Source organism: Macrobrachium rosenbergii, chromosome 55, assembly GCF_040412425.1.
Source record: "Macrobrachium rosenbergii isolate ZJJX-2024 chromosome 55, ASM4041242v1, whole genome shotgun sequence".
Taxonomy (NCBI): Eukaryota; Metazoa; Arthropoda; class Malacostraca; order Decapoda; family Palaemonidae; genus Macrobrachium; species Macrobrachium rosenbergii.
The window spans coordinates 65,427,241-65,450,267 of record NC_089795.1 but is presented as its reverse complement, the minus strand read 5'-3'; the positions used below and the strand labels follow the sequence as shown (position 1 = coordinate 65,450,267).

At 35.1% G+C, this 23,027-nt stretch overlaps 1 protein-coding gene across 1 annotated transcript in view; it reads left to right on the top strand.

Annotated features, from left to right (window-relative positions):
• The window catches only part of LOC136835351 (TBC1 domain family member 16-like), a 116,555-nt gene that overhangs the window by 36,431 nt on the left and 57,097 nt on the right, over positions 1-23,027 (top strand). Inside the window, exons 5-6 of the mRNA XM_067098735.1 lie at positions 7,691-8,285; positions 21,710-21,871. Coding sequence (XP_066954836.1) covers positions 7,691-8,285; positions 21,710-21,871 — 757 coding nt within the window. The remainder of the gene's footprint in view (positions 1-7,690; positions 8,286-21,709; positions 21,872-23,027) is intronic.

Genomic DNA, 23,027 nt, shown 5'->3' with positions numbered 1-23,027 from the left:
GAAAGCTTAACCAAGCGCGTATTAGCCTAGCAGCTGAAACAGGAAGAGGAAGCTACACTGAGGATCCCTACGCTATTTCAGCTTAAACAAGAGGCATTAGCCTACCTTGAAACAGGGAAGGGAAAACATAAGATGAAAAGACCTAGTCAAAAACTTAAGGGCGCGCATTGGAAAAAACGTACACAAATACAATGGGGACATGTGAGGCGAAGCAGATGATCGACCACCCCCTTTTTTCATGGAAAAAGGGGACAATAACCTAACGCCCAAAAGGTAATACTAAAGCTAACAACCAACCCATGATAAATGGATAAAAAATTAACAAAACGAATATAAGGAGGACCATACCCAACCCGATGTGGGCGTGAGGAAATGGCGCCCTCTAACAAAAAATATCCATAATAATCAACAAATATCATTGCATCCGAACACAAGGGCAAGATTAAACAAATAATCTTAACAGTACCAACGTAAATAAAATTCCCAGAAGCTGAGAGAAGTGAAGGGCAAAAAATAAGGCATGTTAAGGAAATGATAAGAGCGACAAGGCTCAAGGGGGTAACCGAAGCCTAAACACCAACTTCACTCTCGAAACAAAGGGATACAAAAGTCAATCAATCAAAATCACTAATTAGACTTCATGAATAGGAAAAATATTCTAAACATGAAGAGGAACAGTGAAAGATCGAAAAACAAAGCGTTAGGTTCAGAACCACGCATGGAGAGTCACGTGAGACGCGAGAGGGAGGCGAGGCAGGCGTTATAAATCAATTACTAGACTAAAGGGAAATAAGGCCCAATGCGCCTCAAATAAAAAAGCGTAACACTGATGCTCAGCTTTGATGAAGAAAGACCTTGCGAGGATGCCATAATGATGCAAATAAGCACAAGATAAAAAGCACAACGAAAACACGTGTGACCGTAGGTGCTTGCTGAAATGGAATACGGCTAGTGGTGATTTTGTGTACTGTCCATGAAGTGGTGCATGGGTTTATGTGGCACCTCTCTGTGGGACTTTGACTTTGGGATCTCTATATGATAAGGTTCCGTGTTTTTGTAGTTCACCCTTTTCCATACACCACGGCTCCATCTAATGGGCTCGCTCTGAAGTAACTCCAGCATTTCATTTAGCTTTCTCTGGTATCTAGCAACGGAATTACCTAGAAATAAGTGCTGAATGGACTTTTTCACGGCTGACACGGGACCCGATCCAGAAATAAGACTTTTACTGATGTCAGACTACAGTAAAATCTCTGCATAAGAATCTAAAAGTGGCTGAGTTTGTTATTTTGTGAGAAAGTTTATGCAGTGACTCTTAATTTCACTCCAACAATTTTTTTTTCTCCAGAGTACAGTAAGTAATAATGAGAAACTAATCAAATGATAAATTACTGTAAACTTTTATCAAAGGAGCTTGTCATGTCAGCCCTACCCTAGCTAGGCTAGTTGTAGCAAGCAGTCCCTCCCTCTGTTAATATTTTTGTCTGTTCGAATGAAGGTAACACTTTTAAACACTGTCATTGACACTGTGTTTTAAATCATTGATTTTACATTAAAATGTTGTTAGTTTGTTGGGTGGTATAGCAAATTTTTCTCATATTATTTTAATGTAAGTTGTAAAAGTGATAATACCTTGTGATATTGTAGTATAAATCATCAGTTTTACTTGAAAATGTTTTTAACTTTATTTGTTGATTACATGAGTTGTAGCTTTATTAAGCAGTCATCTAAGTATCTGACAGTCTGTTGTCTCTCTTGCATTATGAATCGTTGTTTTATGTATTCCAAGTTTTGATTATCCAAGTTCAAGTAGCTTACAAAATGTAAGCTTGTGTACATTTCTGCATACCATGTGAATGTACAGTATAACAGTGTTGCCATAATATCTTCAGTGAGTATGTAATTACAATAATCTATGGAGAGAATAAGAGAGTAGGCTAGGCCAGACATTAGTAATTCACAGCACTACAGGCAGCCCTGCCCACACACAAACACATGCATGTATGTAAAGGTTTGGATAAAATGTTTATTGAACTTTTAGTGTGATTTGCCGCTTAAAAAATATTTTTCGAATGAGTGAAAGAGAGAGACACTTACTAGATTGTGAGAACATATTGGTAGCTAGTTGCTCAGTGCAAAATCAGCAGACAAATGTACATCCACACTGACCATCCTCAGACACTGTTATTACCATAATTGGTGCATGAAGAGAAAATGAACTACTGTATTAACATACTACCTCAGCCTTCCCATAATTTTAACTTTCCAGTGATATTGTGCTGTACATATTTCTTAATGAATGTTATTTTACAACCCTTCATGTTAATAAAACAGTAAAAACCCATGATCTAAAATATGCATACCATATATTTCCATGTATAAGATGACCTTTAAATCCTAAAATTCACCCCTAAAAATTGGAGGTCGTCTTATACTAGCATTCAAAAAATCAGACTTTTAATTCTAAGTGATGTTTATCGGCAGGCTAGTCTCAGCCTCGGTGCAGTAACTAACTAACATACATGAAAAGATTCACATTATGAAGTAAACTGATAATCAAGGTAATAAAACCATTTTTATTATTGGCATATCTTCATAATAAATAGCCATATTCTAGGAATAATTCCATATCAACGAAATCAACTTTAATAAGTGTGAGCCCAGCTGAGAAAGTGTAAACATCAAGTTATGGTTTTGCTCACAGGAACTTTTATCTTCGGTAACCTTTCAGAAATTTTAATGGTAGTGTAATTATGGTAGTAATAACATTTAGGATAACATAATATTAATTTTTCATTAAAAATTCATTATCATTTTGGTTGTAAACAGCACAATTTTAGAACAATTCAGTCATATGAATAGTAGTTTTGTACGATATAATTATTGTACATTTTTGTGTTGCTGTTAGGGGTTGTTTGTGATTGGCAATGAAATGTAAACAAAACAATCGTTTCCTTTTAGGCACCGTAAAACAGCATTTGTAATAGCATCATCTTTACATAACCAATATTTCATAAGATACCTGTTGTTGCAAAAGCTAGCATATACACAGATGGTTTTGTAATTTAGCAGTCATCTTATACTACAAATATGAGATAAATTCATGAAAATTTGCCATAATTTTTTACCTTGTTTTATCCAAAGGTCTTCTTACACACAGAAATGTATGGTATTTATATATGTTTGGACATAGTGAATGCCCAGATGACAGGCAGAGTAACTCTGTCCAAAAACTTGCAACAGTTACCATTTGAAGGCTTTATATCTGACTAACATTGTTATCCTATGATGTATTATGGTAAAACTATTTGTTCTTACAAGAATATAATCCTTCATCTTTTGTATGGGATTGCTGTACCTTGATTAGCTGTTGGGAGGTAAGCCTAAGTAAGGGGTGTGGAACTACACTCGCTCAACTAACAGTGTCACATCTCTTCATTTGCTAAGCTAGTTAGACGTTTAGTGTTACTCTTCCCCTTTTTGGAACATTTATCTTCACCCAAATGTTCTTTTCTTGCCTTAGTTTAGGTGGGCCCCACTTCTTTGGCTGTTACGGCTCCTCTGACCAAGATCAGGTACACTGACACTGCTGTTGCTATTTTTGCTGCTCCAGCAACCCCTCCCTGTCTCTTCAGGGAAGCCTGTCTTGATTCTGTCCATGGTTGGCCTGCAAGAGGTTGGAGAGATCTGTGGTTGTAAGAAGTTGAAGAAGTGCACTTCACAGTTGCAAATATCCAGCATCTCCCATAAGAGAGAGGTTTTTCTCAGAGTTGTGTGGGTGATGGCAGGTACCATCAGAAAGTCCACAGTAACTATCAACCAGGCAATGTGCCATTTTCTGTGGTTGGTGATATCACAGGAGGTTCTCTCTTGTTGGTGTGGCTCTTGCTCTCTGTAGTCTCACATAGGTACAGTATTGTAAAAGTCCCTGAGGTTGTCTTTGGAAAGTTATGTCACACTGAAGACTGTTCTTGTAAAGTGGTGTCACACTAAAGACTGTTCTTGTTAATTTAGCATCAATAAAGAGATAGGTAAGCTGCACAGTATCTCTCACTTAGTGCAGCGTTTTGAGGGATTGAGGTACCTCTCATCAGTGTTTGTGACAAAGACTCAGAACCTATCAGTTTTGATGAGAGATTTGAGACTAATTCTATCCCTTCCCTTCAAGACTTTGTGGTGATTGCAGTGAGATGCTGCTGTGTCCAGAAGTAGTGAGATTTTTGGTGTAACATGCACAGGACTTGCCATCCTGGGCTTGAGTGTCAACAAATGCTCAGTGGTAATAGGAGGTACAAGAAGTAAGTGTCTGAGAGAAATCTTGTTCTGGAAGAAATTAGGCTGTATTTGATTTTGCTATATTGAGGTTTTAGTGCATAGCCAACAGAATACTTGCAATAAATGGTATGCTTAATTTCATAAAATACTTTAACTGTCTGTAAGTGGCCAGTACAGTTATAGAGAAAGACCCACTTGAATTATTGCCCTTTTAAAGTGCTGCTCCTCCAAAATGTCAAGTATATTCTCTAAACACATTCTGCTATTCCCTTTTACTTTAAAAGCCTCCTATTTCGTGGGATTCGTGTATTCTGCATCACATTTTGCCTTTTCTTTAAAGGCTCTTTGTGTCTCTTTGCTTGGAGGAATGCTTAGTGCTTTAGAAGGGGTGCTCTGCTACAGGCTGATTGTTCTTTTAATCATGGTGCTTCCTCATCCTCAGAGATATTTTCTGATGCTTGGGGAAAACCCTCGACATCCTGTGCTGTTTTTACTATTTTGAAACATCAGATCCCTCTGCTGACTGCTGATTTTGTCATTAATTCTGAAGTTGTGACATCTAGTTTCACTACTGACCACCAGTCTTGCACCTAGCTTTGAAATTGCTACATCAGATCCTACTGCTGATCACCTAATAAGTAATTAGTAAATTGCTACAGCAAATCCCACTTCTGACCCAGTTTTGTAATTAGTTCTGAAGTTCCTGCATCAGATCTCATCACTGACAACCAGTTTTGTAATAAGCCAAGAGCTCTGGTCAACCCACATGATCAAGGATGATTCACACCAGGGGATAGTAGCAATTTATGATTATTTAAGTGTAACATTAATATGATTTTAAAAAAAGAGGACCTCAATTATAAAACATAATTTTGTGAACTTGTGTCCAGGATTAGGAATGAGGGAAGGCATGTGCACACATCCATGCTTATTGATGGTTGACACTGATTTTTCTTTAGCTTCATTGTTCTCTTTGCTTGCTCTGAAGTAACTTCGTGTACTATACTAGGGAGGGGACTTTCAGTGGACATCCAGTCTTTGCACTACCAACCCATAAATAGACATGGATATGTCATGGTGTCCTTGGGTGAGAGCCCCCTACTTATGTACACGTGCAGCTCATTTGCATGTGACCACCACCATATCCAGAATGCAGAACTGTCTTATGGTATCATTTGATGTACACTCCCTGATTGTGGTGCTTTTCTGAAAAATAAAACCCCATCTTGTGTGCAGAATCTTCATCAAGTAGAGATTTTGGTGCCAGCAGTCATAAATGATTATCTTTTTTTATCATAAAATATCGCTAATAACTTTAAATAACAATAAAACTGTTTTATCATGATGGTACCCGTCTCTTATCCAGAGATTGCTGGTCATGTGGCTGGATAAATAGGGAGTGATGGAGTCAGGAAGGGCACCCACCTGTAAAACATCTGCCAAAACAAATTATGAAATGAGCCATTTAATGAATGTTAGATACCTGGAAAAGGCTTATTAATAACAGGGACCCCAACTAGTGATTAAGTTGAGAAAAAGCAGAATAAACAACTGCCAAGTCTTTGTATTATGTTTGTTTGTGAATATCTGTGCATTTGTCATTGTGTACTCTTTATTTGTTGTAATCAGTCACAGTTGAACAGTAAGATGTTAAGGAGAGCATACATCAGTTGAAATCAGTTAAAATAAGTAAATGCAGTAATGCACCCAGGCAGAATAGAAAATAAAGTTAACAATTGTTACTGAACCTCCATTATGTGGCTTGGTATGACTAAATATACCATAGGCCATGAATCTAGGTGGCTTAGCTTAGCAATCATTTGCTGATCCCATTCAAAGTAAAAAATAAAAAGCATGCCATAAGGAAGTAAGGGTATGGTGCCTTTGATGGTGATTTTTTTTTTGCATGTATACAGAAAAATTTAGCTAAGGTAACCAAGCACATATGCAGATCAAACCACATTACAGTGCCTTGTATGGATAATTTTTTAAAATTATATTTAGATCTTTAGTGAATGTAAAACTTGCTGCTAGAGCCCAATTAAAAATTATTTCCAATCATTCTTCACTTCATTAAAAATTATTTTTAATACATAATTAAGGAAACTGTTAAGGGGTGAAATTAAAATCATACTTTTTATCAGATGTTTGCTAACTAATTGTCAGTTTGGATAAACATGATTTCGGCAAATGAAAATTTACCCGTGCAGTATATGATGGCCTTAATCAGTTAATTAACCCTTAAATGCCTATTGGACGTATCATACGTCGACTAAAATTCTGTTTGGGTGCCCAGTGGGGTACCATACGGAACTACAAAAATTTCAACCTTCAGTCAACTTTGACTCGACCGAAAATGGTCGAAAAAACAATTAATAGCCATAAAACTCTTACATTCTAGTAATATTCAATCATTTACCTTCATTTTTGCAACAAATTGAAGTCTCTAGCACAATATTTCGATTTATGTTGAATTTTGAAAAAACTTTTTTCTTACGCACAGGCGGTGACTCAGCCGAAAATTTCATAAATTCTTTTGTCATTTTGTCATAATATTTGCACCGCTTTATATTAGTCGTTACATAAAGTTTTATATATGAAAATGTGCGCAATTTCATGTAAAATACAATAAAAAATAACTCATGGTTGTAGCTTTTATCCAGTTTTGAAATATTTCCATATAAATCACGATAAATAGAAAAATTCGACTTTTGGTAAACTTTAACTCAGCCGAAATGGTCGAAAACTGCAATTGTAAGCTAAAACACTTACAGTCTAGTAATATTTAATCAATTAGCTTCATTTTTTCAACAAACGGAAGTCTCTAGCACAATATTTGATTTATGGTGAATTTTTGAAAAACATTTTTACGTCTGCGTTCTGCAATTCATGCATCATTTTGTGATAATATTTTCTCTGTGTTGCTTTGATCGTTTTAAAATTTGTTATATACGAAATCATCGCAATTTAGTGTACAATACAACTAAAAAAATTAACTCATTAGTTTTTAACAGTTTTGCTTTTACAGCGCGATTTGTATATAATTATATACAAGTTTTTTTTTCACTGTCATATATTCCAATATTTATATATGATAATGATATTTTTTTCATTTCTGATGGTTGCATACTAAACTTCAGGCAATGACAAAAAATAGAGCCAAAAATGAACTCTTAATCTTGAAAACTAAGCGTGCTGTGATTCTTTGAAAAAACTTTTTCGCTAATCGCTAACTCACGACGCTGCCCGGCATACAGGAGATGTTTTGTAAATAGGGCTTCGGCGTTAAAGGGTTAAGATATTTTAAGTTCTGGTAAGCTATGGATCATGCGGTTCTCTTGTAGAAGGAAAAAAAAAACTTGTGATATTTAATTTGTATTTTACCAATGAATTATTTTCTTTTTTTAACCAACAGACATCAGTAGATGATGGTGCTACAATGTCAACATCAGGTGTTTCAACACTGGATACAGCAAGTGAGACTAAAGAGGAAAACACAGGGAGTCCAAACTCAGAGGAAGCAGATGATGAGAAAAGGAAATCAGAGGTGTCAGATGAGGGTCTTGGCTGTGAGAAAATGAGTGAAGATAGAACTCCAGAGGATGATCAAGTCTTCGATGATAATGTAAAAATTCCAGAGGAAGAGGGCGCAAAGGAGGAATTTGATAATGGAAATTCAAATGAAAATAGAGAAACTCCTATTAACAATGAGGATCAGGCAGAAGGCCTAGTTGATGTTCCTGCAGTACATGAGTCTTTGACTGTTGAAGATGAAGAGAAAGAAATTGGTCAGGTACCTGAATTAGTCAGAGAAAAATATACATCTATATCTTCTTCAGACAGTAGCACTGATGGTGATAAGCTTGGAGGTGATACACTTACTATTACTGAAACAACGGAAAGTTCAGTTCCTGGGGGACAGTTAAATAGCGAAATGGAAGACAGCTTGGAGTCATCTCCAGAACCTCAGATGTCCCTACCCTCTTCACACTACTACTCTTCAAACCATGGTAGGTCTCCCTCAGCAGATGTTAATATTTTTGTTAGTGAAATGCTATAGTAAGTGAAAGTTTGCTTTATTCATAGAATATATTTTGACAAGTATTTTTTTTTTATAGATGTAGCAGTAGAGCTTTGTGTTTACAGTACCAAGGCTTCAGGCAAACCACCAACAGTTAATTTCTAAGTGACCTAAAGTAAAGTGATAAGGGACCCAACGTAAAAATAATTCTATCTTACTGCGTGAAACTAAAGCTTAGGGAGCAAGCCCCTTTGAACTGGTTATGGTGCCTTCATTCCTTTCCTACTCCAATTGCACAAGGCAGTTCATTTATTAGCAAAATTTTGGGTATTATTTTATTTATGGACATTAATAATGTGGCGTATTTTAACTTGGTTCACTATGTTAAGGGGTGTTTTTGTAGTATTTCTGTATAATATTATCTGTTAAATGCCTAGTTCTTATAAAAATCAGAAAAACGTTGTGAGTTCACCTGAAAAAAGTTGAAGTCAATGTTATTCTTTTCATGGGCAGCTCTGTAAATCTCATTTATAGGTAGAAGCTCGTAAATCTCATTCTAGTAGGTGGTAAATTTTATCTTCTCAATGCGTCGCATAAACCCATCTGTTCAAGTTGTTGGCTCCACCTTTCACTTCTGTTATTGGAAGTAATTTTATGACGTCTTAATATTTGCCTTCTACACAATCATCAGTATCTGAGTTTGTTCATTTGTTTATTTGTTATCGACACCACTCAAATCACCTGTTTCATCTCTTGTCGCTTATCTTATTGATTTCCAGCCAATAACAAACGTTTTTTTAATAATACTTTTGACGTTTTGCCATTGAACAGGTGCTTCAGGCCACTGTTTAATGTAATCTACAACTGCATCTGCCAAACATACCTGATTCTCTCAAAAATGCTATGGTTTTGGTTGTTCGTTAAAGAGATGATGACATCAGTTGTCACACTTTATGTAACTGGCTGTCAAACGTTTTCATTGTTAACCAATCAGAAAACAATACGGTTCCAACAGACCAGGATTTTCTTTTCCGCCCATCAGTTTAAGGTATGGATAATTGAAATTCAGTTGTGTGACTCTTGTGAAGCTCGATTATTTTTGGGTAATAGGCAAATATCATGGTGGTGCATATCCGAACATGCTCATCCAGGTGCAGAATATATTCAGTGACAGGTTAGGTCAGAAAATTTTAGGTTAAGTGCACAACTACAATGTGACGTGCAATAAATGGTCATATAGTGCATTTGTATGCCATTTTCTCATGTAAAATTCTTGGCTCGGGTTTCCCATTTCAAGTGTTTTTATGTATTTCGAATTCAGTGTATAGCTTATACCGGTCCATTTTATATGTTTGAGTGTTAAGGTTTTTCCTCCATTTTGCCCTGTTTTTGCCTACTTTCTTCCCAAGAGTTAAATTGTTATCTATAGGGGAGGGGTGATTTGTATTCATGCGATGAAATAAACCTCAAAATCATTCAAATCACATCATAATACAACAGAAAAACCTATATTTTATGTTGAAAGCAATTAATGTCCATAAGTAAATAATACCAAATTTTGAACTGGATAAAATCTTTCAACTCAGTTTGGTAAAATGCAGGTGACATGGGATTCATGAGCACTTTTAATGCAGTATTATTAATGTTCTCATTCCTTTGGAGGAAGTTGTTCTGGATCTACAAAAAGAATACAGTATTTCATACAACAGAAGAGGCAAGAATGCTTACTATTATAGAGAAAGTAGAAGTAGAAATTTCATGGGGTTTGTGAAGAGAATTTATTTCATACATAAAAAATTTATGGCATTACCTTGTAATGACTATTTAACTACTATTCTTTAAACTTATCTGATGCTGATTTGACATGGAAGTCACTAGTCTCATGAGAATTTAAGATTTTTAACTCTGTTGTTTGATTAAATTATAGTATGACGCTGCACTTGGGGATTTGCATGTATTTAAGATTGAAGTACCTTAAGGAATATATATTGTTGATGTTGAATGTATTTGCCTTTTTGTGCAGTCTTCTGTTGTCTGCAAAGAAAATACTCATATTGGAGCCGTCTGTCATGATAACATCACTGCAGGATTCTAAAAAACTAAACAAAGCAAGTAACAAAGCTATTAAGCACAAGGTGCAAGTTCAAATGATAAATTAGAAATTTATTCGGAATCCGCTCCTCACTTAGCAATAGGATTAGGCAACAAATACCAGATTGTTAACGTAAGTGAAAATTAGCATTACAGTATTGGAAATTAACCCTTAAACGCCTATTGGACGTATCATACGTCGACTAAAATTGTCTGTTGGGTGCCGAGTGGGCGTGCCATTACGTTGACTACAAAAATTTCAACCTTCGGTCACTTTGACTCGACCAAATGGTGGAAAAAGCAAGCGTAAGCTAAAATTCTTACATTCTAGTAATATTCAATCATGTACCTTCATTTTGCAACAAATTGGAAGTCTCTAGCACAATATTTCGATTTATGGTGAATTTTTGAAAAAACTTTTTCTTACACGGTGATAACTCAGCCGAAAATTTCATAAATTCTTTTGTCATTTGTCGTAATTTTTGCACTGTTCAATATTAGCCGTTACATAAAGTTTATATATGAAAATGTGTGCAATTTCATGTACAATACAACAAATACAACCCATGGTTATAGCTTTTATCAGTTTGAAATATTTTCATATAAACCGATAACTGCCAAAATTTCAACCTTCGGTCAACTTTGGACTCGACCGAAATGGTCAAAAACACAATTTTAGGCTAAAACACTTACGATCTAGTAATATTCAATCATTTACCTTCATTTGCAACCAATTGGAAGTCTCTAGCACAATATTTCGATTTATGGTGAATTTCTGAAAAAAACTTTTCCTTACGTCCATTTTATATTAGTTGTTACATAAAGTTTATATATGGAAATGTGCGCAATTTCATATAGAATACAACAGAAAATAATTCATGGTTGTAGCTTTTATCAGTTTTGAAATATTTTCATATAAATCCACGATAACTGCCAAAATTTCAAGCTTTCAGTCAACTTTAACTCGACGAGAAATGGTCAAAAAACGCAATTATAAGCTAAAACTCTTACATTCTAGTAATATTCAATCATGTACCTTCATTTGCAACAAACTGGAAGTCTCTAGCACAATATTTCGATTTATGGTGAATTTCTGAAAAAAACATTTTTTCCTTACTTCTGCGCTATGAGTAACTCGGCCTTTAACATCTCAGAAATTCTTTCGTCATGTTGTCGTAATGTTTGCATCGTTTTACATTAGTCATTACATAAACTTTATATATGAAAATGTGCGCAATTTCATGTAGAATACAACAGAAAATAACTCATGGTTGTAGCTTTTATCAGTTTGAAATATTTTCACATAAATCACGATAACTGCCAAAATTTCAACCTTTGGTCAACTTTAACTCGACCGAAATGGTAAAAAAACGCAATTTATGTAAAAACTCTTACATTCTAAAGTAATATTCAATCGTTTAACTTCATTTTTGCAATAAATTGGAAGTCTCTAGCACAATATTTCGATTTATGGTGAATTTTTAAAAAAAACATTTTCCTTACATTTCTTGCGGTAACTCGGCGAACATTCGAAATTCTTTCGTCTCGTTGTCGTAATATTTTAATCGCTTTGTATTAGTCGTTATATAAAGTTTTTATATGAAAATGTGCGCAATTTCATGTACAATACAACAAAAAATAACTCATGGTTTTAGCTTTTATTGGTTTGAAATATTTCCATATAAATCACGATAAATAGAAAAAATTTCGAGCTTTCGGTCAACTTTAACTCGACCGAAATGGTCGAAAAATCACAATTAATAGCTAAAACACTTACAGTCTAGTAATATTTAATAATTAGCTTCATTTTTCAACAAACGGGAAGTCTTCAATATTTTGATTTATGGTGAATTTTTAAAAAAACATTTTTTTCGTCCATGGCGTGCAATTCATGCATCATTTTGTGATAATATTTTCTCTGTGTTGCTTTGATCGTTTTAAAATTTGTTATATACCAAAATCATCGCAATTTAGTGTACAATACAACTAAAAAAATTAACTCATTAGTTTAACCGTCTTCTTGCTTGCGAATTGTATACAATTATATACGAGTTTTTTTTTTGCTGTCATATATTCTAATATTTATATATGATAATGATATTTTTTCATTTCTGATGGTTGCATACTAAACTTCAGGCAATGACAAAAAAATGAGCAAAAATGAACTCTTAATCTTGAAAACTAAAGCGTGCTGTGATTTTTAAAAAACTTTTTTCCATGGCGCTAACTCACCGAACGCCGCCGGCATACGGGAGATGTTTTTGTAAATAGGGCTTCGGCGTTAAAGGGTTAATGGTAGCCTAAGACTGTGTATTAGATTATTACTGTATTCAATCTTGTTTTATTCTTTACGAAGTGGACTTTTTCTGATAATATTACTGTATTTAGCTAGTGTATAGAATTTCCCTTCTTGTATTCATATGAATATACAGTGAACCTTATTTTGTATTCACCGATCTTTAATGGTTGCAGTTTAACACATTTGTCAAGAAAGGTAGTTTACATACTCTTTCCGTCTTAAGTATTGTGCAGGAATGGTATTGTAATATGTCTTCAGCTAACAACACTATCAGACCCAAGTTTTGCCTTACCAGTGCAGATTTAAAGATATATAAGAGCTATTCAAAAGGTGTTTTTCATTGGATTCTGTTTTCTCATATATATTTCCAAATACTGTACAATAATCAGTTGGAATTTACATGTCCATAAAAATTATTGTGCTTACCCTTTAATAATAATGACAATAGCAATAACAGTAATTATTTGAAGATCACAAACCTCCACAAGGTCTGAGCAATTCCCCCTTAGTGTCCCTTCTCCTTATAATGGTGCTGGTAAACAGACTAACAAATTAAACAAAAAATATACCCTTCTTTGCGAAGGCAGTATAGTAGTAAGCTTATAATTTATGATTTTCTATCATTTGATAGTACTATTTTAAGAATTTATACTTTTTTAACACTTGTTTCCTTCTACTTAGATTTTCCTTTATCTCAACCCAATCAGTTATATACTGTGTATGCTTATATTTGTGTCCCTGAATATTCCCTGGTTCACATGTCTTGTTGACACAGAAAACTATTCTTCCCAGGCATGATAAACCTGCTGGCTATTAGTAAAAAAGCATAGCTGATTGCAGTAGTTCTACCTATGTATGCTTACAAGATATGTAAAGTACACAAAACTCATATGATATAAAAGAAAGACTATAAAATTTTTTTTCCTTTTTTAACATGAGTTAGGAAATATTATGCAATTACTGTGACCCACCTTCCGTCTCTCTAGTTCAGTATTTTTAGTTAGCATGTATTTAATGTGGTACAGTATTACTTACATTCATTAATGTAGTTTTACATATACTTCATATATATTTTAGTCTGTAAGTGTGTATATACATACACATGTACATCTATTTTCATAAAAATTAGGCATTTGTGCCTCCTTTCTCTCTCTCTACTTCTCATTCTTATAAAAACAAAGCTTTATTCTTTTTGTCAAAAAATAAAAATATTTTTTGACAAAAATATATATGACATCCATTAAGTGTCACTGACTACTTGTAGTGAGAATGAGGCTGAGTGAAAAGTGGTTTATGTTAGTTGGAGCTTGTGGCACCTGTCATAGGAAGCTCAGCTTGTGCTGTACTGTATTCTGTTGCACAGCGCAGCCCTACATAAGGCTTCCAGATGTTGATTTATTCCAACTTTTTTTTTTCTCTACATATTTTTCCCTGTTACAGTTGTCATAAATTGAGAAGAGTCTGTGGGTTTATTCAGATAATTCATTTCCTTTTAAATCTTAACCTTTTCTAAGGATGTTATGTTGAAATAAAACTAATGGTATAGAAGTTATTAAAGAAGGGAAAATAGATACTTTGTTACAATAGTATATGGTCATCTTGTTCAAAAATTATATTTTGTAACTAAGTATCTATTTTCCCTTCTTTAATAATTTTTATACCATTAGTTTAAGTTATACCATTAGTTTTATTTCGTTACTTTGTATATTACCTTGGTTTTCAGGGTTACTTTGCTAAGTTATCCATGAACATCAAGATAATTTGAAATCCCTGACAGGCTACCTGAAGTCTCACCATGCTGGCTGCAGACTATTAAAACAATTTAAATCAGTTGAAAATAACATTTTATCTATATGTTGGCATGCTCATCATGGGGTAGGTCAGTCTTAGGTTCTACAGCCCAAATCATCTTCATTGGCTTCTGTTGCCTCCAGCTTTTAAAATCCCAATCCTTCTTTCTTAGCATTTGCTGCCTCTTAAACTTTTTAAGACGTTGCAGACTCAGTCAAGGATTTTCGGGAAAGAGGCCTTGAACTGTAGGACAATGGCTGCTTTTGGTTTGGTCTCATTAGGTTGGTCAACAATTACCACCCTGTCTGGGTTTTTGTCAAACCAGGTTTTCTTGGTCAGTAATGTTGGTGTCCTGGAAGTTCAGACAAAACAGCAAAATTTTTATGTCCACCTTTATTCATACTGTGCATGTTCCTCATTTGTATATCACTTTTAAGAAATCTGTCTGTTTGCGTGTGTATCGATTTTGATAAACACCTGTCCAAAAGACACTACATTCATGGTGACCAGTTCCTTGAATTCCTTTGTAGCAACTCCCTCAAGCTGAAGTTGTGTAATTGACAGACATTCTTATGACTATTAGTAATCCAGTGTTTCTACTCTGGGTTGGGGACCTTGTACAGCCCAGGTTAACAGCTTTACTAGGCCTAACTTTGAGTTCTGTCCCACAGGTCTTGTTCTTCCAATGATATTGGTTGGTGGATCATTAAATATAATTTATCCAAGCCATTGTTTAATTGCCTCATAACCATTGTAGAGGTGCATTATCATCATCAAGAAAGAAAATTGTTGCAAACACCAGCGATCACCCTAACTTACACATGCAGCAGGCATGCTGTTGATAAATCCCTTTTGGATATGAATAAGGATAAATTTTACCTCATGATACCAGAAGTCATACCCACAGGACACCCCCTAGGCAATGGCTTAAATACTCATGCACAAGCAACCCAGCTTATCTGTCTCTTGGCAAATTCCTACAGGCAGTCCCTGGTTAACAGCGGGCTCGGTTAACAGCGATTCGGTTTTATGGGGCTTGTCTAGCGACGAAAATCGGCAATTTTCGGCGCCGAAAGTCGCCGATTTCCGCTTATCGGCGCCGATAATTGGGTATTGGCGCCGATACATACCTAACAGAGGCGCTGATAACTGAAAATCTGTGCTTTTTGGCGCCGATAACTCCCGAAAATCGCCGAAAAAGCACTGAAATCGCCGATTTTCGGTTATCATCACACCCTCAGAAACGGAACCCCGCCGATAACCAGGGACTGCCTGTATTTTGTTTTCTGCATATACTGTACTTTAAAAATTAAAAGGTGCATTTTTCCAGTATAATGTGTGATTCTTAACTCCTGAAAATTGCAGTAAATCTCTTATTACTAGGCTAAAGACAATTTTAACTTATCCATGATACATTATGTGGTCAAAGACATCCATGATACATTGTGGTCAAAGATATTTCCCTTGAAGGTACACATATTACAGGCAGTCCCCGGTTAACAGCTGGGGTTCTGTTCCGGCCGAGCCCCGATAACTGAAAATCGTTGTTAACCGTACCTCAACAATAATTATGGTAAGCACCAATAAACTGCTTAACAGTGCCAATAAACTGCTTACTGATGCCAATAAACAGCTTACTGGCACTGATAAACTGCTTACCGGCACTGAAAATTGCCTACGGGCACCGAAAATCTGGTTAACGATGTCATTAGCCAAACATCGTAAGACTGAAATGCTGTCAACTGATGCTGCCAGTAAGCAGGGACTGCCTGTACTCTTAAGAAAAAAGGTCAAGGTTTTTACATCCAGTATTAAGAATCAATAGTAAGTTATAGGTAAGAGTGTGAGGGATATAAAGCTTTGAAATGCTTATTCTGTTTGTTTGACCCAAAATTTCTGGGACTTTGATAACTGGTCCCAAGGTAGTATTTTTTACCATAGAGGTAATGACCAGGAGAATAGAGGGCTTTCTTTCTTGGGATACAGGTGCTCTGCTAATTCCTGTCAAAGATGTGGGTTGTCTCATTCTTCTTGGAAGGATCCCTGCAGGCCATGAAAGGAGAAACCTCATTCAATGACAATGAAAGAGAGCAAAGTCGAAGAGACCTTTCCTCTGATGGTGCTCGTGACTTCCCATCAGAGGACTACTCATTGAAAACATAACTCTGGTTAGGTCCACCTATGTGGTTTGAGTCCAGTGTTAACTCACTCTGTTAAAGTCCTGTGGTTATTTCATGGCTTCTGATGTCAGCGATTTGCATTACAGAAAGATTCTCCAGGTCCAAAGTGTGTTGGGGTTCCTGGATGTACATACGAGTAGATTGCTTGCTCCTGTGTGGTTGTGGTCTGAGCATGTGTAGTTTGTTCCGAAGTCCTTGGTCTTTGCAACTGGGTGGTCTTGATCCCTTGTTCCTGTGGTCTGCTAGCTAGTCTGGCCACTGCTGTTGCTAGACTACTGAATATAGGTACCTGAGGAGTCACAGTCTTGTGTTCTGTAGTTGGTATTTCAGTCTAGGTACCTATGCAGTCATTGTGTCTAGTCGTTATAGTTGTCTTGTTGATCTGGGCACTGCTACTGCTGCTTCTTTGGCCCAGGTCATTGATCAGTCTTAGTCCCAGTCACAGTTGTGATCCAGCCACAGTCCTAGTCGTGGCCCAGACTTGAATGAAGTCTTACAATGGTGAGAGCACTCACTCTTGAATAATGGTCCTGGTCTTAACAGCTGTCTGTGTCCTGACTGGAACATTGATCCTTCTTGCTGCTTGGGTGTGCATTGTCTCTGGATGATGAGGTTTTTGGAGATTAGTGCTCTTTCAGTGTACCCCAAAGTGCTTGGCTTTGCACTTTGCCTGTGTTATCACTGGGACAGCACACCTGTTGGAGACTGAGTGCTTGGGTCTGGAAGCATGATATCCTCAAGCACGTGGTGCAGAACAGAGTGTGCTGCAATGGTGGTGCTGGTGGTGGGGGGGACACTTACCTGATTAACTGTCTTAGGTGCTGCTGCATGAAATTGTGAAGACAGGACAAGTGCTCTTTTAGTTGGGGCCACATATGTTAGGAACAATAAGAACATTATCAGTCCTGACCACTGGCAATTCAACTGATGAGGAGGTTTAAACTGCACCTGGTCACTTGACCTGACATTATTCAAAGAGGGGTATTCCTAAACCAATATAGAGAAGGAGGTAATCCTGCTGCATGTCAGGAAGTCTTAAGCTAAAGCATTCTGATGCCTGAACAGAACACGTCAGCAGTAGCACATCTGGCATGTCTTATCTTTTAGGGTCTTTTCAAGAAAAGTCTACTGGGTGGGATACCAATTCCAACATGTCTCACAGATGTGGTTGGGTAAGCAAACTTGTCCACAATACCAGCTACATTACAGATGAAGGCCCCTGTGAGAGTTGACACACATGTTTGGTAGGCATTAAAATGACTGTCCCTTGCCAAATCGTCTTAAGCCAAAAAAGAACAGAAAAATCGTGCAAAACATTAGTAAAAAGCACTGCTTGCTTACAAGAGATAACACAAATGTAGTACAGTACTGTTCAGTATAGATAATTACAATATTAAAGGATATAAGTGAAGGCAAGGGTATCAAGGAGGTACTTTGATGTGATTTTGAAAAAATTCTTTTTTGTTGAGAAGTTTTTGACATACTGTATGTCCTAAGTTATTACATGGCAAATTTTCTTAGAATTCTTTAAAATAACAAAGGTAGTGGTGCTTTTCACCCTCATTCCTTTTGCACAATCATTAGGGATTCAAGTGCCAATTTACTATTATACCCATTCACTCTTTTTGATAATATTTGGAAATTATATACATAGTTAATTTTAGATAACGTGGCATCTGTTATTGCTTTAAGTTTCATGATCAAGAGGCAAAGTTTAATTACCTAATTCATTAAATAATGAAGAAATAATTGTACTCAAATTAAAATGAAAAGGAAACAACTTTGGATATATAAGACAAATTTGTTATTGAAATTACTATGTTCAGAAAATTGTGTGGCATTAGTAGGAAATAAGTTCTCAAGTAAAGATCACCAAGAAAAGAACAGTAAAAACTCGGGGAATTAAAGAACATCAGGCAGGAAACTTGCTAAATCCATATGGAAAAGCTATGGTACTTTTAATACCATTGCCTTTTGAACAACTAAATACCTTATAAGAGGGCAGATTTGGTCCCATGTAAGTTTTCAAGGTAATACAGTACAGTAAGAAAAATAGGTCAGGCTTTTGTTTATGAATAATTTAATACATTTTTTCATCCTCATCCTCAGCATCATACTGATGTGTTTTTACCTTTTGGCGCTCATTATCTGAAAAAAGTTTTTTGACAGTCCATATCTCAAAAGTAAGATCTGTTTTCTGTTCATTTGCAAACTACTTTTTTTATTTTTCAAACAATTTGAGATACAGATAGTGATGAAAATAAATTAAATTCTACAAGTTTACTCATTACTTTTTGTTTTCAATAAAATGTTTTATGTGGATTCCATAAAAATCTTTTTTTAGAAAATATAAATAAAAAATAAAAATTTAACTAGTAAAGTTTGTTGCCATAAGGTTTATTCAGTGAAGAATCAAAGGAACATTTTTTTTGTATTGAAGGAGTTTGCAAAATATTTTTTTCCAGTTCTGCATTTCTTTTTGGATAATCAAAACTATTTATCCTATGGATTTGAAATTTTTGTATGTTGATAATGAAATAGACTCATATAATATATATAAAAACTGTATGAATTGTTACATTGTTTAAACGGGGATGCATCCCCTTGAAACACTTTGGTCAAAAAATAGAAGAAAATACCATAAATGTGAAAGATTCTTGAAAAACCACTTTTGTAATTGAAGTACTAGCAGATGTATTAAGTATAAGAGACTAGCATAAAAAACCCAGCTTATTACTGTTTGAGCATGAAAATCTTAAAATTAGAAATACAAGTAACAGAGTTAAAAGAAACACAAAAATATTAGACAAACCAAACTTGCTCTTCATACACATAACCAAACTTACTCTTCATACACAACAAAGAGTAAATTAATCTTAAATAAGTAAATACACAAAGCCTAAGTTGTTGAATGCAAAAGAGAGCTTTAGTATTGATATCTAGCTAGTTAACCCCTTGTTACCTATGGTAAGTCATCTCAATACTAAACCTAATTTATTGATCAGATAATCCAAGATATAAAAAATTTCCAAGGAAACTCTTAAAAAGACAGTGAACTATAACTAACCACTGCAAATACGGCATTTTCCACAGAAAACAAAAATAATTACTTTCAAGTAGTACAATACTTGAAAACTAGAAGTTGGTCACTCTTCTGCCTGGTAGGCAAAAGACAGCAGTGTCATAAGACATTTAAAGATCACAAATATGGGCTGTATATGAGTGATGTATTTGTGGAAGAAATTATGGGGAAAGTTTTTCTATCTGTGTGAACATGTTTTTTTTTTTAACTTATTCATACATAATAATGACTAAAATTTCTGTTATTTAGGTAACCCTCTATAGTTTGTGCAATAATAGTAGCAAAACAAAATTAGGAATTTTAGTATCTCCATTGACTAAAGATTTCAAACTACTGTACATCATCCTTACCCTTTAGATCTAGAATACTGTACCTTCATCAGAATCACCAGGAATGAGAACCTAGCTCAAAAGTAGAACACTCAATAGCTAAAACAGGTAACCACTTTTAGTCAGTCATTATGTGGCTATTGCTAATAGATGCTTCATAGTAAGTTATTACTAAATTGCAAGCAGCCTCTGAACTCTCCAAACCTGACAAGGACAGACCAAACACCTACTCCTAGTTTGGGCACAGATCATTTACCTAGATCTTGCTTATCCATTAATTGCAATACTGATAAAATTTGGATGCACACCTTGCTTAGATTTAGTTTTGCTGATTCCAATAAATGTCACATACAGTACTGTATTTCAGTATTTATTCCTCTGTGATAAAGTTTCACACCCTATCAATGTTTGTAACCACCAAATAAAAAATACAGTATATAGTAGAGAAAATAATATAAAGAAAAGCCTGGCATAAAACAGTGGCTATTGTAATTTGCCTTTATATTTTTCATCAGGTTTCCAAAAAGTGTTCTTATGTCTAAGGCTATGGAAGATTTGCATTATTAACTGGCCTAATACTGCCTAGGTATTTCATCACAACTAAAAGCACTGATAGACAGCTAGTACAGTATTGTAATCAGTGCATATTTATTCCTAATATGTGGCTGAAATGCTTTGCAATGCTTCTTTGACTATATGTCTTAAAAAGTTATACAGTTGTACACACTTTTTTTAGGATATTCTCATAATGAAGAATTGCACCATTGAGACAAACAAAATAAGAACAATGGCCAAAACCAACGAATATTGAAGTTATGAATTTCTTTGTTGTGTAGAGTTGATTCCATTCAAGCTTTCAGGCGTCTTTCTAATTTTGTGAAGGAACTTGGTTTGAATATTTCTCTTTAGCCATAAGATCATCAAGTGTTGTCAGTAACCCAAGAGAAAGCTTTAGAATTGGTGAATAATAGTTTAAACAGAAGCTTATGTATTTTTGTAAGATGATTGTATAAACACTCAGATTACTGCACAGTAATCGAAGTAAACGCATATCATGCAACTCCTTACATTGGAGGTCTTTATGTTATTTGTTCTGGAATGGATGTTGAATGATGTTCCTCATAGTCCATACAGATTTATATATGTTTTCAACAAAATTGTAGACCTGAAAAATATTAAAGATTTTGATGTAAGAAAATTGTTTCCACCCAAACTTTAATTGAAGACATTTGCTTACTACTTGTTATGTGTACTACTGCTCTGTGTGATAACTGTCATGCAAGGAATTTTTTGGAGAATTTAGAGGGCAGAGGGTTTAAGGAACCTTAAGTGGTTTTGTTTTTTGACTGTTGACATACATGATTCCTTTTCTGGAGGGTGAAATGCATATGCAGTATGCAGAGGATTTACTTTTATTTGTTGCATTGTCTTTTATGGCCTGTAATATTTCCTTCCTCAGTATTCCTTAATTTTGATGATTTCCCTTGGTTAGATGAGTGATAGACAGTTATTTTATACTTGATCTGTTTTTCCATTATGCAAGATGTATTTCCAAGTGTATAGTGCTATTTAGTAGTAATTCTTATTTAGGTAGGGAAATGGAGTCTGAGAAACTATTCAAAAGTTCCTATTCCTTTTCAGGAGAACAGTATTGGTATGAAAGGAGTGCTGAGTCAATGGCCTATTCTGCTAATTTAGCATTTCCTGAGTCATCAATGTCTTCCTTTTGCCCAACTCCTGTAGATGGAGGTTCTTCACCCATCAGAAGGGAACATAAGTGTGGGATCTTCAGCATCGATGTCAGTATGTATTAATAGTGCATGTTGTAGTTTAATCTTTTAAGAGTAGAGTAAGCTAGTTGCTTGGTTCTTAGTGGAGATTATGGAATCCCATTCTGGAACTTAATGCAGATTATGGAGTAACATTTTTGAAGTTAACCTAGAGAGTTTAGTGCTCAGTAATTTGAACTTCTTTAATTTCGTTATGTAGAAGCTGCAAGACTAAAAGTCCACATTTATAATGAAAACAATGATTGTCATTAATGCCTATGGAAGGTGTTTAATGGATCATTATTTACTTAAATATACTGTATATGATAAAATGTCATGTAAAAATTAGGTTTCATTAATATACCTATTTATTACATCATAAAGTTTATATAATTACTAGTTGCCTTAAATGTTGATTTTGCCTGATTTAGCTTGAGATATTTTTTCTGCATTTTAGTAACCCGAATAATGAAAAAAGGCCATTCAGTGTTATTAGTATTTAATACAATAGCTGGCTTTTTGTAGCATTCAGTTTGTATAGAGTTGTCTCTGCATCTTATTTTCTCCAGCAGGTAGCTGGTACAGTATGTCAGGTTTCCTAAGGTCATGGTAAGATGTTTTGCTGTGGAAGTTTTATTATTTTATTCATACATTTTGATATGTGCTCTGGTAATCATATACAGTTAAGTTATATATGCAAACACTGGTAATATTGATGGAGTCTGTGGTTGGTGTATGATCACATGTGGTTTATTTTTATTGGTTGGGCAGGCTGCCAGATGCTATTGTCACCTCTCAGAATGTATTGATGGGGTAATTCTTGCTGGTATGGCAGGTGTGACAGCTTACAGAGAGTTCTCTCTCTCTCTTTCTCTCACAGGATGAGTTCTAATATTCCTTCAGATTATTATTATTGAGGGAAATTCTGTTTCAATAATAGTATTTATGCTTCACTGTTTTTCAAAGATATTTATCACTTCAATAAGGCATAAGTGTTGGAAGTCAGGTGCAGTCATGTGATTTTGTAAGTCCTTATTAATGAATCTCTTTCAATTCTTATTTTATGTTCATGTTGGTAATGGCTGTAGATGAATCTATCTTGAAGGTGAAAGAGTGTCTCCTTGAAAGTCTGGAGGTTGTCATTCTGATATACAAGTGATGGCCCCTTCCACCAAGCATGCAATTCATAA